The sequence below is a fragment of the Dryobates pubescens genome, chromosome 6, assembly GCF_014839835.1.
Source record: "Dryobates pubescens isolate bDryPub1 chromosome 6, bDryPub1.pri, whole genome shotgun sequence".
NCBI classification, from domain to species: Eukaryota; Metazoa; Chordata; class Aves; order Piciformes; family Picidae; genus Dryobates; species Dryobates pubescens.
In genome coordinates, this window is record NC_071617.1 from 8,808,943 (window position 1) to 8,825,866 (window position 16,924).

Consider the following 16,924-nt stretch of genomic DNA (forward strand, 5'->3'; position numbering starts at 1 on the left):
GTGCTGGTTAGACCTTACACTTAGATATGTGTCTCTCCCCATGTTTGTGTGGGGAATATGCCAGCATCAAAGCCCATACCTTGGGCAGGAGGCACCTGAGCCTGCCATATCTAGGCCTTATGTCCCTTTGCCTATCCAGGCTTCCATTCTGAAGACCACAGTATAGTATGGGACAAAGCCTAGGCATGGCTGGAGCTGTCCTGGTGCCACTCTGCAGTCCTGATCAATGGCCGTCTGACATATGGGCTGGGCTTCCTGGGGGGAGAGGGCTGCTCCTGCAGCAGTGAGGGGTGCATCCTACCATCCAAATATATGCTTGTCCGTAATTTAACTGAGATGCCATTAGAAGCAGGTGTCACACTGACAAGTCCAGAAAAGCTGAATCGCCTTCGCCCTCACTGCAATTACTGTGATGGGGCTGGGCTAACGGCAAGAACAGCCTTGATTTCATCAGGCCCTCAGTTACAGACTGAATCCAAAACAATCCATTCCTGTCTCCAGTTTGTTCTTCTCCATAATCAATTTTCCAGACTGTAAAGAAGTAAGAACCAACCATTGTTTGAACTCCATCCATCTCTGTGGCAGATGCCATCTTGTTTCAGTCTTACTGTACTATCTTCTGTAGTTTGCATGTGCAGCAGTACCAGTTGGCAGGGGTGGGTTGAGGGGTTACTATCCACTTCATGGTAGTCAGATGAAATGACCTTTGCACTGTCCACATTACCTGTTGCTTCAGTAGCAGTGGCTGTGCCAGTCATCAGTACCATGCATTATCCAAAAAATAGGTGTGAATCAGATTTCTCTATAGTAATAGTTACTGGAAGCTATCAGATGCTTGCACTCGTGGGATGGTGTAATTTGGATGTTTTCCATAACATTTTGGTTGTCATAAAGTTTAGAACAAATGCACAAGTTCAGAGAACTTGCAGTGCTGTCAGTTTTCCATTACTTTGTGTTTTTCTGAGAGTCACAATTCCTGAGACCATAGAATCATTGAATTGTAGAATGGTTTGGGTTGGAAGGGACCTCCAAAGGTCATCTAGTCCAACCCCCTCTGCGGTAAGCAGGGGCATCCTCAACTGGATCAGGTTGCCCAGAGCCCTGTCAAGCCTCACCTTAAATAGAATAGAATAGAATAAACCAGGTTGGAAGAGACCTTCAAGATCATCACGTCCAACCCATCAACCAATCCAACACCACCTAAACAACTAACCCATGGCACCAAGCACCCCATCAAGTTTCCTCCTGAACACCCCCAATGATGGTGGCTCCACCACCTCCCCAGGCAGCCCATTCCAATGGGCAATCACTCTGTATAGAACTTCTTCCTAACATCCAGCCTAAACCTCCCCTGGTGCAGCCTGAGACTGTGTCCTCTTGTTCTGGTGCTGGCTGCCTGGGAGAAGAGACCAATATCTGCCTGTCTACAACCTCCCTTCAGGTAGTTGTGGAGAGCATCTCAAGGGATGGGGGCCTCAACAACCTTGGTGGGTTCTCTAGTTTGAAGCCATTGTCCTTTGTCCTAGCACCACAGGCCTTTGTAAACAGTCTCTCTCCATCCTTTTTGTGGATCCCCTTCAGATACTGGAAGGCTGCTATTAGGTCTCCCTGGAACCTTCTCTTCAGGCTTGAACAAGCCCAGCTACCTCAGCCTGTCCTTACAGCAGTGGAAATCATTACTGTCTTTGTCCAAACTCTCTTAAAGTCTTGTAAAACATGTTCCATTCCACTGTGACTTACTTTTGCTCTTGTCCCTATTAATGCTGGCAGAGTATGTGACCTCTAGAGACAAAGCATAGCTAGGAAGCTACAAAAACCCAAACCCTAAAAAGCCTTCAACACATTTTTTTAAGATCAACTTGATGATTACAAGCCAATGTAATGATTTGGTGGTGGGAGCTGGCATTGCAGGTGTGACTGAAAGGTTGTGGATGGCAATGCTCCTCTTTCCCTTAGGGGTTAATGACTGTTTTGGTGTCATTAGCACTCACACACCCTGAGCAATTTTAAAGTCAGCTGCTAATTACCATTGAAAACAATACACTCAAATTACCCAATTATCCTAATGACTTTTAGACTATAGAACAGAAAATACAGGAATTCCTCTAGTTTTAGTGTTTAATATAATGTGGTGTTACCTGATAAAGGTTTGTAGCAGATAGGTTCTGTGCCTATTTAGGACTAGCTTCCTGCAAGCTTTTTCTCTTCAGGTGCATACCTCTGCCCTGCATGTGGTTTTGGTGACTGTTATCTAGATATGCAAAAGCAGATTTGATTCCCACTCTGTTTATTCACAAAGGCTGTGTGTAGAGCTTTGAAGCCAGTCTTTGTGTCTGGACCCAGGCCGTGCTTCAGCGTTGTGAGTTCAATAGAATTGCAGAATTGTCAGGGTACGAAGGGACCTCAAAGATCATCTAGTTCCAAGCCCCTGCCATGGGCAGGGACACTTTCCAGTAGATCAGGTTGCCCAGAGCCTCATCCAGCCCTGGCCTTAAAAACTTCCAGGGATGGTGCTTCCACCACCTCTTTGGGTAACCTGTTCCAGCGTCTCGCCACCCTTATGGTGAAGAACTTGTCCTAACGTCTAATCTAAATGTCCCTTCCTCTAGCGTGGATCCATCCCCCCTAGTCCTATCACTACCTGACATACTAAAGAGTTCCTCCCCAGCTTTCTTGTAGGCCCCCTTCAGATACTGGGAGGCCACAAGGTCTCCTTGGAGCCTTCTCTTCCCCAGACTGAACAGCTCCAACTCTCTCAGTCTGTCCTCACAGGAGAGGAGCTCCAGCCCTCTGCTCATCCTTGTGGCCCTTCTCTGGACACGTTCCAGCACGTCCAGATCCCTCCTGTAATAGGGGCTCCACAACTGGATGCAGTACTCCAGCTGGGGTCTCACCAGAGTGAAGTAGAAGGGAGGAATCACCTCCTTTGACCTGCTGATCACACTTCTCTTGATGCAGCCCAGGATGTGTTTTGACTTTCTGGGCTGCAACTGAGCAAGTTCAAAGGAAAGCCAAGACCAGTTTTGGCAGCAATGGAGCCACTGCAGCTAATTTTCCCATCAGTTGGAGTGTTACAGCCCTAAACACTGTTGCATAAACCTTCCCCCCCCTCTTTTGTCACAGTCTCACCAACACATAAATATATACAGAAAACTCCTGATGGGCAGGGCTAGGGGTTTGCTTCTCCCTGCTCTTCAGTTTCTGGAAGGCTTGCAGAAAATGAGTGTTGGGGTCTCTAGTTCAACACATGAGTTCAGCACTTGTTACAGGGACAATAGATGGGCAGACAGACAGGATGACTTCATCAGCATCCTTTCTCTTGGAAACTTGTTGGTAAAGGAAATCAGTCTTGCTTGTTGGTACGGTGTGGCAGGTCAGTTGGAAATGAAAGTTTGCTCAGTTGCTTAAATGAAAGAAACTAATGGTCTCACAGTTGTGTTCCTCATCATAAAATTGCCTCCACTCTTAGCACCTATTGCTAAATTCATCAGAGGTGGTGAAGAGACTGATCTCATCTTGATGACTTGATGATCTTAAAGGTCTTTTGACTCGATGATCTTAGGGGTCTTTTCCAGCCAGTGTGATTCTGTGATCTCACATTCCTTATCCAAAGCAGGGCTGATGGAGCAATTAGAGCCAAAAGAGGAGAACCTCATCCAGTTAGTGTTAAGTACTGGAGGATCATGATGATGAGTTACAACAGCCTGTAATTGCTTTCAGTTCCCTACAGAAACTGTTGATGATCAGACACATAGTGCCCAATGTGTTAGATCTACAGCCTTCTACTCCTACTATGTTTTCAGTACACTTCAGTGCTGTTTATGGGACTGTGATGACTTGCAAGCTTCTGTAAACAGTTGGTTTGTAGCTGTCTGATACTTTCAGTATCTTCATTAATCCTGAACCTTTAATGACAGTGATTAACAAGGACGGATTTAACAGTAGGAGATGCAGCCCCTGTGTGTTGTATGCATCTGCATGGAGTCACAGTGAGTGGGGAATGGCACTGATCACAAACCTGCTTCTGCTTTTTTTGCAGGGAGAGCAGACAGCGCTGCACCGGGCAGCTGTCGTAGGGAACACCGATGTTATAGCGACTCTGATTCAAGATGGGTGTGCTTTGGACAGGCAAGACAAGGTAACAGGCAAAAGCAAAGCCCTGTGGCATGGCAGCCTTGCTGGCCAGTAGTGTTAAGGTGTCAGAGAGAAAGTTATGGTTCAGAGTCCTGCGTAAGTACCTGATCTTTTGAAAGTTATTGGAACAATTACATTGGGGGGAAAAAAAAGAGCTGCAACATACTTTTAATATAAATTACTGCTGTTGTTATTATCATCATCATTATTGTCATCATTATTAGGCCAGGCTGGATGGGGCTCTGAGCAACCTAATCTAGTGGAAAGTGTCCCTGCCCATTGCATGGGGGTTGGAACTAGATGATCCTTGAGGTCCCTTCCAACCCTGACAATTCTATGATTTGAAGGTGATGATGATGATGATTTTATATCAGGCTAATAGCTCAAAAACTTGAGGAGTCTGCTCTCAGTGTATTAAAGGAAAAATGAAAGAAGTGTGTAAACATGCTATCCCTTACTCAAGACACTGAACAGTTTCCCTTGATTATCCCAGAAATGGAGACTCTCAGGCTGTAAATTTAGTTTGGGAGTAAATAAGTCTAATTCCAAGTTCCAAACAAAAAAGGTAACAACATTTTTGCCCACTTCTAAAAAGAAAATAGGCTAATAGGAAAGGAAAGTTTTGTGGTTTTGAAGCAAGTGGGACCTGCAGCTGCTGCAATCACAGAGTGTAACACAGAGTAATGTATAGACAAGTCTAACCTTCTCATTTATGTGTGTGCTCTTCAGGATGGGAACACTGCTCTCCATGAAGCTTGTTGGCATGGATTCAGTCAGTCTGCCAAAGTGCTCGTTAAAGCAGGAGCCAATGTTCTTGCCAAGAACAAGGTGAGACCCATGCAGGAGAAGCTTTCAGTTATGGTGTAAGGTGGCTGATCCTGAGCACTGGAGATTTCTGGCCATGGCATTTCTCAGTGGGTGGGGGACCAGCTCCTAGTGGTTCTTTTTTCTTCCTTTTTTGCATTTATTATGCCTAAATGATTCCTCCACAGGCACTAGGAAATTCATATTTTGACAGATGATGCAGGAGGAACTCAGTAGCACATTGAATGATACATTAATTACAGCTGAGCAGCACTGGCATTCCTGTGGAAATCTCCATGGTGCTCTAATTTAGACCAAGCAGATTCATGGTGATTGGTGAGATTTAAAGTGAAAATGAATTGCATTAATAGGAAAATGACAGTCAAAATCTTTCTTTCTAGCAATTAAGCAACAGGAAGGAACATAATCCATGGTGGGGGGAAAGTCTGGTTTATGGTGGAAAGTTCTTCCTAATATATGAGCATTGGCTCTTTCCAAAATCTTGTAACAAACCTGGATTATGTTCCTTTTGGTGTTTATAATACCTTGTGAGGCATTTAATTGTAGTACCCGTGGGAGACTTCAATTCACTAAATCAAAATGGGTTAGTCTAGGAAATGGAGGGAGCAGCTTATGGATCAAAATGGGTTAGTCTAGGAAATGGAGGGAGCAGCTTATGGATCAAAATGGGTTAGTCTAGGAAATGGAGGGAGCAGCTTATGGATCAGAATGGGTTAGTCTAGGAAATGGAGGGAGCAGCTTATGGATCAAAATGGGTTAGTCTAGGAAATGGAGGGAGCAGCTTATGGATCAAAATGGGATAGTCTAGGAAATGGAGGGAGCAGCTTATGGATCAGAATGGGTTAGTCTAGGAAATGGAGGGAGCAGCTTATGGATCAAAATGGGTTAGTCTAGGAAATGGAGGGAGCAGCTTATGGATCAAAATGGGATGGTCTAGGAAATGGAGGGAACAGCTTATGGATCAAAATGGGATAGTCCAGGAAATGGAGGGAGAACTTATGGATCAAAATGGGATAGTCTAGGAAATGGAGGGAGAGCTTATGGATCAAAATGGGATAGTCTAGGAAATGGAGGGAGAACTTATGGATCAAAATGGGATAGTCTAGGAAATGGAGGGAGAACTTATGGATCAAAATGGGATAGTCTAGGAAATGGAGGGAGAACTTATGGATCAAAATGGGATAGTCTAGGAAATGGAGGGAGCAGCTTATGGTCTGTGCTGAGGCAGTGTTTGGACCTCTGTGCCAGTGGGGTTGTCAGATTGCACGGTTGGCATTGTGTCCTCTGTTATAGGTGGGAAGGCTTTGGGATGGCTTTATGGGATCTCTGAGCTGTGTTTTTTTTTTGGGGGGGTTAAACATGTCTCTAAAACAACAACTGCAATGGATTATGGAAGAAAGGAGAGAGCTGGCCAAAGTCTTAAGTTTTGAGCAAGAAGGCACGTTGCCTGGGCATTGTGCAGTACACACATGCCTACAGTTGTGGTCACGTTGTCGTCTGGAGTGACATCGACTTTTGTATTCTTTTATGTGTATTCCTTCTTTTATATAATTCCAGCTTCCAATATTTATTTTCTGTAATTGTTTTGGCTGTAAAATTCACCTAGATTTGTTGTGAAGGTGCTTTAGACAACTTCCCATGCTTGTCTTTCTGGTCCTGTGAACCATTACACTCCTATCTCTGGACACGCTTGTCAGTGTCTGTACTTCTGTACAAAGGTGTGGGCTTAAGATGCAAGTCTGGTTACCCTGCATGCTTGGATGCCTCAGGGTATTAGAAGATTTAGCTTACAAGACAGTGTCTGTCAGCTGGAGACAACCTCTCTTGGAAAACATGTGCACAGAATAGCTCAGCGGGGTTGATGTCTGAAATATGATTGGCAGACTTTTAATACTGCATGAGCATCTCCTGCACTGGTCTTTGAAGTCCTACCAACACAATCCTTGCTCCCTTTGCCTTTCACTCTTAGGGTGGTTTTTAAAGGACAGGAGCTTTTCTCAGCATGTGCTGAAAAATGTGGGAATTGTGCATGCTTACACACACACACACACACACACATGCTTTTACCCCTTTTGATTTCAAGAAAAATGAAGAGCTTAAATCTCCTTAATCCCAAAATGGTTTCTCTAGTCTCTCAGCTTTTTATGTTACTGACAACAAGGCATAGTCTTTGACAGTTTTTCTGGCAGCCAGGGCTGGGTGCCATGTGCAGGAGTACTCTGCAGGCTGTCGACTTACACCTGGCCGTTGTGCAGTCTTGGCTGGATGGGCCAGACACAGGCTGCTGGATTTGCCAAGCCCTGCTAAGCAGCAGAAGATGGAAGGAATTTAACTCAGTATTTTCTGTAACTCCTGCTTAATGTTTCCTGGGACTGCTTGGGGGATGCTTGTACAGATGCATCTCTCACAGCACAGCAGCTTGAGCATAGCATACCAGAGTGCAATGCAATTGAAAACATCTTCTATATTAAGTGAGCTGCAAAGGTCAGAAAGAATGTCTGACATTTTAAAGACAAGTCAGCATCTAAGGAATGGGACAACAGGTGAGTAAACCACCTGAGCAGCTGTATTCCTCCTGTGCAGCAGTCACCCTGGAGAAGCAGTTTATTTTGAGTCAAGCTGTCTTAATAAAAACTCCTTTGCTGTGATAGATCATCCTGTGAGATCAGTTTTAGCCTTCTTTTTACATCCTCCCTCAATCTGTATATTTCAGTAAAGATTCAGTAGACCAGGGAAGACCTCCCAAATCAGTACAACTCAGAAGCTGGTCAGCCCTGACCCCAAGCACCAGCACCATGATACCTCCTGGGATTGAAGACCTCGCCTGGCACCTGCTGCACAGGACCTCTCAGCCTTCCCACCAGGGTCAACCCTGCAAACAGCAAATGATAGAGACATTGCAGAGACTTTTCAAAGAGAAGCCCACGAGGGGAAAAATTAACACTTAAATGCAATTTAGATGAGAAAGGAAATGTCTATGTCTGCCACAGCTTAGAGACAAGAAGTCTGTAACTGGGAACCAAAGACCTAAGACCAGATCTAAGAGTTGTCTTTTTGTAATTCAAACCCTGCAGCTTTGATCTTTGTCTTGAGAGCATGAGGGATTAATTAAAGGACACAAGCAAGGTGAACAGGCAGCCTAGTGAGCATGGGAAACCTTTTTCACCTGAGGTGATTTAATTTCTAGCTCCCACAAACCAAAATCCTCCAAAGATTTTCAAGCCAAGGAAAGCCCAGATGCTGCCAGAAGACCTTGTCAGACCAATGAAATCCTTCAGAATCCTACAAAGACAGTACACAAGCAAACTCTTCTTTGATTTCTGTCCATAAAAATGGCAGATTTACTTCTTTCAGGAACCTTAGCATGTTATTCTCTGGGGTCTGGGTGGCTGGTTTTTCTCCTCCTTATCTTGGCTGGGGACTGGCATGATTTTTGAATGCTGAAGCTTCCAGATAGCTTAAAATCTGTATCATACAGACATAGAAGAGAAGTGTTTTGGTTGGAAAAGACCTCCAGTCCAACCATCAGCCATCACCACCATGGCCATTAAATTGTGTCCCAAAATGCTATGGCCACACATTTCTTGAACACCTCCAGGGATGGTGACTCCATCACCTCCCTGGGCAGCCTGTTGCAATCCCTGACCACTCTTGCAGGAAAGAAGTTTTTCCTAAACCTCCCTGGCACAATTTCAGGCCATTTCCTCTTGTTCAACCACCTGATACTTGGTGGAAGAGACCACCTCACTCCAACCTTCTTTCAGGGGGTTGTAGAGAGCAGTGAATTCTCCCTCAGCCTCCTCTTTTCCAGACTAAACAACCCCAGTTCCCTCAACTGCTCCTCCCCAGACCTGCTCTCTAAACCCTTCACCAGCTTTGTTGCCCAGCACACTCAGTATCTTTCTTGTTGTGAGGGCCACAAAACTGAACCCAGTATTCGAGGCGCAGCCTCACCAGTGCTGAGTACTGTGAGTACTCTCACAGTGCCCTGTGAGAGCACCTACAGACCCATAAAGAAACGAAAATCCTTGTGACCTTTGTCTGCCCAGCTGTTCAGCAACTGTGGCCAGCTCTGCTTGAGATCAGAAATGCTGCCCCATGGCAGCATGTTTCTTTGTGTGTGTGCATGGGGGAAGCCATTGGAATGGGCTGCCCAGGGAGGTGGTGGAGTCACCATCCTTGGAGGTGTTCAAGAGGGGATTGGACGTGGCACTTGGTGCCATGGTCTAGTCATGAGGTCTGTGGTGAGAGGTTGGCCTTGATGATCTTTGAGGTCTCTTCCAACCTTGGTGATACTGTGATACAACAATTACATATCTTTAAATTAGCTGCCTAGTCACAATCAAGCAGACAGTTTCTAGAGACTTTGCTTCCTGCAAACAGATTTAACCAGTGCAGATAGCATTAGATAGTCCCATTCCTGCCTTTACTATATCCCAGGTAGTTAATTTCCAGGGTGAAGAAGGGTTTTTCAGTATCCAGATTCATTCAGCTTATACCTTTGGGAAAACAACAGCAACATTGCCCACCCCAGGGTGGATCTTCTTGTGGGAAGACCTGTGAGGTTTTAATTTTTAATGCCTGTATCCAATTTCTAAATATTTTCTGCTTTCCTATCTTTCTCTAAGGCAGGTAACACACCTCTTCACCTGGCTTGCCAGAATAGCCATTCCCAGAGTACTCGTGTTTTGCTGCTTGGAGGATCTCGAGCAGACCTCAAAAATAACGTGAGTTTTGAAAAGAGCTTGGTCATTTTCACGTGCCTTTGTTTTGGCTTTATTACTTTAGATTGTCAGCATTGCTCAGAAATGCTTTAAGCTGTGATTTTTATTATAAATGCCATTGGAAAAAAAACACCCAACTCTAACAAACCATAGGAATGTATCTATAGCCTAACGTGTCCATAGGAATGCTTGTGATAGGACCTAAGTCATGCACTGCTTGTACCCACCTCTTAGGAAGGAGCCAAAGAGGGTTTTGCACTTGCACAGACTGAGGCAGCTGGTCCTTTGCTGCTTTTCAGTGTCTTGATGGCATGGCCTGCACACTGTAGTGCAATTCTGTTAAAGGGCTCCTCTTCCCCAAAAGATGGAAATCTTAAAGGGGTTTTATGCCAGAGTGGTTAAAGTCTTCAGACCTACCCTCACTGAGATATATTATATACTGTGTATCAGTCTGTCAAATGAGGTAGTTTCAATTTCAGACAGTTCACCTTTTTATAATGGATCTGGCATGAGAAAGGGATAAGAAAATGGAAGAGAGATGGTTTTGGCCATGCTCGGTAACAGGGTGGACAGATGCACACAGGAGTGGAAACCCGTAGGGCTCTGCTCTCAGTCCAAGCTGCACATGTGCCACCCTTTGTGGGGACACTCCTCATGTTTTCTACATTATGTGCAACACTGAGTTGAGCTTGCAAATCACATTGGTTTTGCAGATCAGAATAACAGGCTTAATGTATAAATGCAAGTCAGGTTTTGTCGTGCAGTAAGCCAGCATTTTATAACTGCAGTATTTCTCATCAGCGGTCAAAGAATTCGTATCCCCACCCTTGCCAGACCCCAGCTCTTGCTAAACTTTCCCACCCATAAGAGTAGATTTTGTCCTGCAGAGAAGAGAGCATCACTCATGGATTGGTGGATGTGTGTGGCATTGACTGCTCTTTTTGGTTTAAAAGGTTTGCTTTCATCCCTGAACATCATGACAAGCACAAGCTTTCTTGCTGCGATTACATGCTCAGAGCTTTGTTTCTGTTTGCAGGCAGGAGATACCTGTCTGCATGTGGCTGCTCGTTATAATCACTTGCCCATCATTAGGGTGCTGCTCAGTGCTTTCTGTTCTGTCCATGAAAAGAACCAGGTCAGTGCATGAAGCTCACTGTGACTCTGTGCCCCGTGCAGACAGCTAGTTGTTGGGAAGAGGGATTCCTGCCCAAGCAATCCCACTTTACTCTGTGATTCAGTGTACCTCCAAGTGCCTGAGTTTCTAGGAACAGCCTCAAAGTAATGGCATTTCAGTGGTTTGTTGTTTTGCCATCACATTTGCATCATTTCTGTAAAGCATTGCCTGTTTCTGAGGTTCTGCAATTGTGTGTTGGGGTAGAAAGAGGGTTTGTGACAGAGACAGTAGCATAGGGTTAAGACTTGGTGCTCCTAGCCCCGTAGCAGTTCAGTACAGAATGGTACTGGACAAGAAATCCAGTGAGAAGAGACTAGCACCAGCCTCTCCACAATGTCCTTTCAGGTAGTTGTAGACAGCAATGAGGTCTCTCCTCAGCCTCCTCTTTTCCAAACTAAACAGTCCCAGCTCCCTCAGTCACCCTTCATAAGATGTATTCTCCAGGCCCTCCCCCAGCTTCCACTCGTCTCAGGGAGATGTCATTTTCTGAAGGCAAAATGCAAGGCAAAGGGGTCAGGAGGGCAACATATACACGTGTCCATTCTCCCTTGAACAGCTGCTGGCTTTGTTGCTGGTGCCCCAGTCTGATCACAGCTGTCTTCATCTTCCTGCAGTGGGACAAGGATAGGGCAGTGTGTTAGTGCTGGACCCAGACTGCCCCCTGGCTTTGGTCCCAAAGCTGTTTTTCTTGAGGCATTTCATGAAGAGACCAGCGGCCGCCTCGCTGCTGGTCCTTCTCTGGTTATTTTTGAGTAACGTGAGACATGACCACCTGCACACCAAAGGGCTGAACCTGCAGCAACAGCACACACACAAAAGAACAGGAAAAGAGGAGGTTGTGGTGGGGAAACCGGTTCTGCCCGCAGATGTTGTATCTGTTCGCTGGCAGTAGAGCTGGGCTGTCTCCAAGCTGTGTCAGGTGTCATTTGGTTTAGTCAAAGCAGGTTACCAGGGCCCCAGCTGCACTTCTTAAAACCAGGCTGAAATAGCTGCTTGTCCCCTCCTGTCCCCTTCCTCCCAACTCTGTTTTATCGACCAGGCCTTATTTAAGCTCAGCTGCTGCATCAGCAAGTGTAGGTCTTTTGACATCTGAACAGCCTTTTAGGAAAGGGTGATTTCTGCAGGGTGAGAGCCAAGGGCTTTGTGTAACACAATTGTTTTCTGCTTTCTAACTTGCAGGCAGGGGATACTGCACTCCATGTAGCTGCTGCTCTAAATCACAAGAAGGTGGTTAAGCTGTTGCTGGAAGCAGGGGCTGATGCATCTGTTGTCAACAATGTAAGCAGAATGTGGAGTTTCTGTGGTGTTTTGCATGAATGCAGACTCCCTTCAACACTCTCTGTAGTGTTGATAGGAAATATTTGGGTGTTAGAGTCGAATTGAATCTGGATAAATGAGTGCAGTTAGTCACATTACTCTTGTGCACAGAGCATGTACTAACCTTAGGTGGACAAACTCCACATTTACAGTAGCTTATGGTTTGAAGGAAATACTATTTTTGTTTTCCTCTCAGGCAGGTCAGACCCCTCTAGAGGTTGCCAGACAGCACAATAACCCTGAGGTTGCACTCCTCCTCACTAAAGCATCACAGGTATGTTACATGTCTCTCCCCAACACACACACACACACGCACATGGAACTGAGGTCAGTTGACCTTGAGAGGCCACATCCCCTTATCCTTAATCTTCTGCTGTGAAAGGTGCCTGCATTTGCTGCCATTGTGTGCTGGCTTCAGGTCTGTTGACATGGAGCCTTTCATCCCCCAAGCCCAGGCAGGTGTGCAGATTAAACCTCAGCCTTAAGTGCTGTCAGAGGTCCTACTGAGGCTGGAGCAGCCAAGAGCAGTAATACCTTGCCCAGGTATTAGCTGTGCTGTACCTGAAAGCTCCTGGGTTGTGTGACTCTGCTGCCTCTCTCAAACATGTCCTGTACCCAGTATGGTTGCTCACACTGGAAGATGCTTTGACAGTGGGGACAAAATATCCTTTCCATAGCCTGCTGCCAGGTGTGAAATGCTGCAACACTCTTCAGGCCAGAAAGCACGTGGGACAGCACTGTATTCTGGTATAAGATCAGGTGCAATCCCTACCCAGCTCCTCTTTGTCCCCTGTGTGTGATAAGGGATGGGCTTGAATTGGAAACCAGCCTGAGGACACAGGAAGAGGAGCTCAGCCCTCCAAGTGCCCTGGTAGACATAACTCAGTGGTGGTGTGTTTTCATGGCTGTACACACTGCAATTGCTTGGCCCACCAGCACCCTTCTGGCAGTGCACTCTCCTTTATCCAGTGCCTTTTAGATAAAGGTGAGAAAGATCTGCTCCATGACTTGGAGGTTGAAAATTCCCCCCAACATTAAATTGCCAGACCAGCTCAGCTGGAAGTAAAGCAAGCTGTATTTACAAGCAAAACTACAATCTAGAATGAAATGCAATGAATATGTACAAAATAAACAACATTTACAGGTATTTACAATTGATAAACAGCACAAGAACCCCCCTGGACAAAACCAGGGGAGCTAATAGCTTCCCCTTCCCTCTACCCTTCTGTGCACAAGGGAGAAGAGAAATAGCAGTTGTTTGTTAAGATACTCAGCCACAGCAGAGAACACAGCCAAGGTCAGCAAAGCCAGCAGAAAGCACAAGGTAGTGCCTCCCAGAGCGAGGAAGTTGAAAAGAGAAAGATTAGTTCACCTTACTAGCCTTATGTTTAGAATAGAATAGAATTAACCAGGTTGGAAAAGACCTTCAAGATCATTGAGTCCAGCCTATCATCCAGCACCATCTAATCAACTAAACCATGGCACCAAGCACCCCATCCAGTCTCTTCCTAAACACCTCCAGTGCTGGTGACTCCACCACCTCCCTGGGCAGCACATTCAAATGGCCAATCACTCTTTCTGTGAAGAACTTCTTCCTAACATCCAGCCTAAACCTCCCCAGGCACAGCTTGAGACTGTGTCCTCTTGTTCTGGTGCTGGTTGCCTGGGAGAAGAGACCAACCTCCACCTGGCTACAACATCCCATAAGGTGTCCCCTGACCCTCCTCTTCTCCAGGCTAAGCAACCCCAGCTCCCTCAGCCTCTCCTCACAGGGCTTGTGCTTCAAACCCCTCCCCAGCTTTGTTGCCCTTCTCTGGATGCGTTCCAGCAAGTCAACATCTTCCCTAAACTGAGGGGCCCAGAACTGGACTATCCATTGGGATTGTTTAGAACTTCTCATTATTTTCCTTTGTCCATCCAAAGGTGATTGCTTTACATTCTACCACTTTCTGTTCAGGACCTGTGGAAAATTTTCTAGGCACAGCCTGAAACTACCCCAGGTGGGAAGGAGCACAACATCGCTGAGTAACAGTGTGCTCTGCCTTCAGGTCTCACGCTTCAACCGTGGGAGAAGCCTGAGGAAGAAGAGAGAGAGACTGAAGGAGGAGAGGCGAGCTCAGTCGGTACCACGGGATGAAGTGGGACAGAGCAAGGTACAGCAGGGCATTACCAGCTGCACCTGTGGTGGGAGGGTCTGTTAATAAAACCCATCGGGGCTCTTCGGAGCCATCACTTGTGCATGACCACAGCAGCTCTCTGAGGCATGCTGTGCTGCCCAATCGTGTGTGCAGAGCAGCTTAAACCTGGGAACGATGAAGAAAAGGCACTTTCTCTCCATCCACCTCTGCAAGTGCTCTGAGCTCCCTGTCTTTGCCTCCAGCAGGGCAGTGTCTCAGCTGCTGAGGACACGCCGAGCAGTGAGCAGCCGCCGCAGAGGAAGAGTGACCCAAAGGATGAGCCTCAGTCCACCTCACCAGATCCCAGAGGGAAGAAGAGCAAAAAGAAAAAGCCGAAGGAAAAGGTATCAGTAGGTTTCAAGCAGCAGACAGAGCAGGGGTAGTTGTTGAGCAGCAGCACCTGTGTCCCATCGGTGTGTCTGGGCAGCAGCCCCACCGCACCCATGGGGCAGACAAAATTGGTTTCTAGTGAGGGAAATTCTGCTGTTCAGGGTCACATGAACCAGCTTTGTGTGGAGATCTGGTCATTGTGCTGACAGACACCAAAGCTGTGGCCACCCACTGCAGCTGGATGGGTGTTTCAAGCATTTTTCTGCTGTAATTGTCACATTTGATTTGTCCAGTTCCCAGCAGGAATAGTTTACCCAGGGGCCATGAACAGAGAAAGTGTTGAGTGTGATTTTACACACACAAAGGAGCCTCGAGGATGATTAGGGGACCTGAGCATCTCCCCTATACTGAGACCTGGGGCTGTTTAGTTTTGAGAAGACTGAGGGCATCTGATCGATGTCTATCAGTATCTGAGGGGTGGGTGTCAAGTGGAGGAGGCCAATCTCTCTTCAGTGGTGCACAGTAATAAGACAAAGAACAGTGGATACAAACTTGAACATAGAAGATTTCACCTCAACACGAGGAGAAACTTCTTTCTGGTGGGGGTGATGGGGCACTGGAACAGGCTGCCCAGAGAGGCTGTGGAGTTTCCTTCTCTGGAGACTTTCAAAACCTGCCTGGATGCTTTCCTGTGCAGACTGTCCTAGGTGATCCTGCCTTGGCAGGGGGTTGGACTGCATGATGTCTGGAGGTCCCTTCCGCCCTCCAAGGTTTTGTGGTTCTACACAGGTGTCAGCGCTCTCGGACCCCATCTCCCCAGCTGATCAGCAGACACTCCCTCGGCCTCAGCAGAACCTGCCCAAGCACAGGAGTAAACACCACTGCTCCTCCCCACCCCCTCCCCATGAGGTCCGAGCCTACCAGCTCTACACTCTCTACCGAGGGAAGGATGGGAAGGTGATGCAGGTGAGTCCTCTGCTTCCCTTATCACCGGTGGGAGGCACAGGGAGCAGTGCCTGGAGCTGGGGCACAGTTAGTAATGGTTACCTGCACTCTCAGGGCTGTGAAATCATAGCTGGAGATTTGCTTTCCTTGTCCAGGCTTCAGCTGCATTTTAGCCTGAAGTCTGGTGAGCAATAAGCTGGTTTTGTGTGTGCCAAAGAAGACAAACTGAAGTAGTACTGATCTACAAAGTATTTCCTGTTTGGAGATGAGGCATGAACAGTGGTTGGGAATGACACCAGAACTTCTGACAGGAAATGCAAAGAACATTTCCAAGGAAAAGAAATGAGAGCAGTGTGTGAGCACTGAAGCTGCTACCCAAGCCAAGAGCCTGAGCAGGCTCAATACATTCTGGTTTGATTCTTTATTGCAACCTGTCTTTGGGGATTCTGGGGCTGGGGACAGGAGCTGCACAGAAACTGAGAATAAACCAGGAGCTGCCAGCTTGTGTGCCTTTCACAGAACTGTAGAGTCATAGAATCATGTTGGTTGGAAAACATCTTTGAAATCATCAAATCCAACCTAGTGAAGAGCAAGTTAACCACGGGACAGCAATGTGCCCTTGCGGCCAAGAGGGCAAACTGCACCCTGGGGTGCATTAAAAGAAGTGTGTCCAGCAGGTCTCCTTCCCCTCTACTCTGAACTGGTGAGACCACACCTGAAATACCGTGTCCAGTTTTGGGCTCCCCAATTCGAGAGAGACAGGAACCTGCTGGAGAGAGCCCAACAGAGAGCTGCAAGGATGATGGTGGGACTAGAACATCTCTGCTATGAAGAAAGACTGAGAGACATGAGGCTGTTGAGTCTGCAGAAGAGAAGGCTGAGAGGGGATCTGATCAACGTTTATAAATATCTGAGGGGTGGGTGTCAAGATGTAGGCACCAGGCTCTTTGCAGTGGTGCCCAGCAATAGGACAAGGAAGAAAAGGTACAAGCTAGAACACAGGAGGCTTCACCTCAACGTGAGGAGACGCTTCTTTCTGGTGAGGGTGATGGAGCACTGGAACAGGCTGCCCAGAGAGGTTGTGGAGTCTCCTCTGGAGACTTTCAAAACCTGCCTGGATGTGTTCCTGTGCAGCCTGCCCTAGGTGATCCTGCTCTGGCAGGGGGGTTGGACTCAATCTCTGGAGGTCCTTTCCAACCTCTAACGTTCTGTGATTCTTTTTTCCAGTTTAGAGACTGGCATTTCAGCCATTTTTCATACAAGTATTTACCATTTCACATTGATACAAGAGCATGGAA

The 16,924-nt window shown here is 46.7% G+C and overlaps 1 protein-coding gene across 2 annotated transcripts in view; it reads left to right on the forward strand.

Annotated features, from left to right (window-relative positions):
- ANKRD6 (ankyrin repeat domain 6) overlaps positions 1-16,924 on the forward strand; it is a 45,241-nt gene that overhangs the window by 19,072 nt on the left and 9,245 nt on the right. For both annotated transcript variants that reach the window (XM_054162581.1, XM_054162580.1), the window contains 9 exons: positions 4,040-4,138; positions 4,864-4,962; positions 9,588-9,686; positions 10,720-10,818; positions 12,037-12,135; positions 12,371-12,448; positions 14,223-14,327; positions 14,558-14,695; positions 15,471-15,647. In XM_054162581.1, coding sequence (XP_054018556.1) covers positions 4,040-4,138; positions 4,864-4,962; positions 9,588-9,686; positions 10,720-10,818; positions 12,037-12,135; positions 12,371-12,448; positions 14,223-14,327; positions 14,558-14,695; positions 15,471-15,647 — 993 coding nt within the window. The remainder of the gene's footprint in view (positions 1-4,039; positions 4,139-4,863; positions 4,963-9,587; positions 9,687-10,719; positions 10,819-12,036; positions 12,136-12,370; positions 12,449-14,222; positions 14,328-14,557; positions 14,696-15,470; positions 15,648-16,924) is intronic.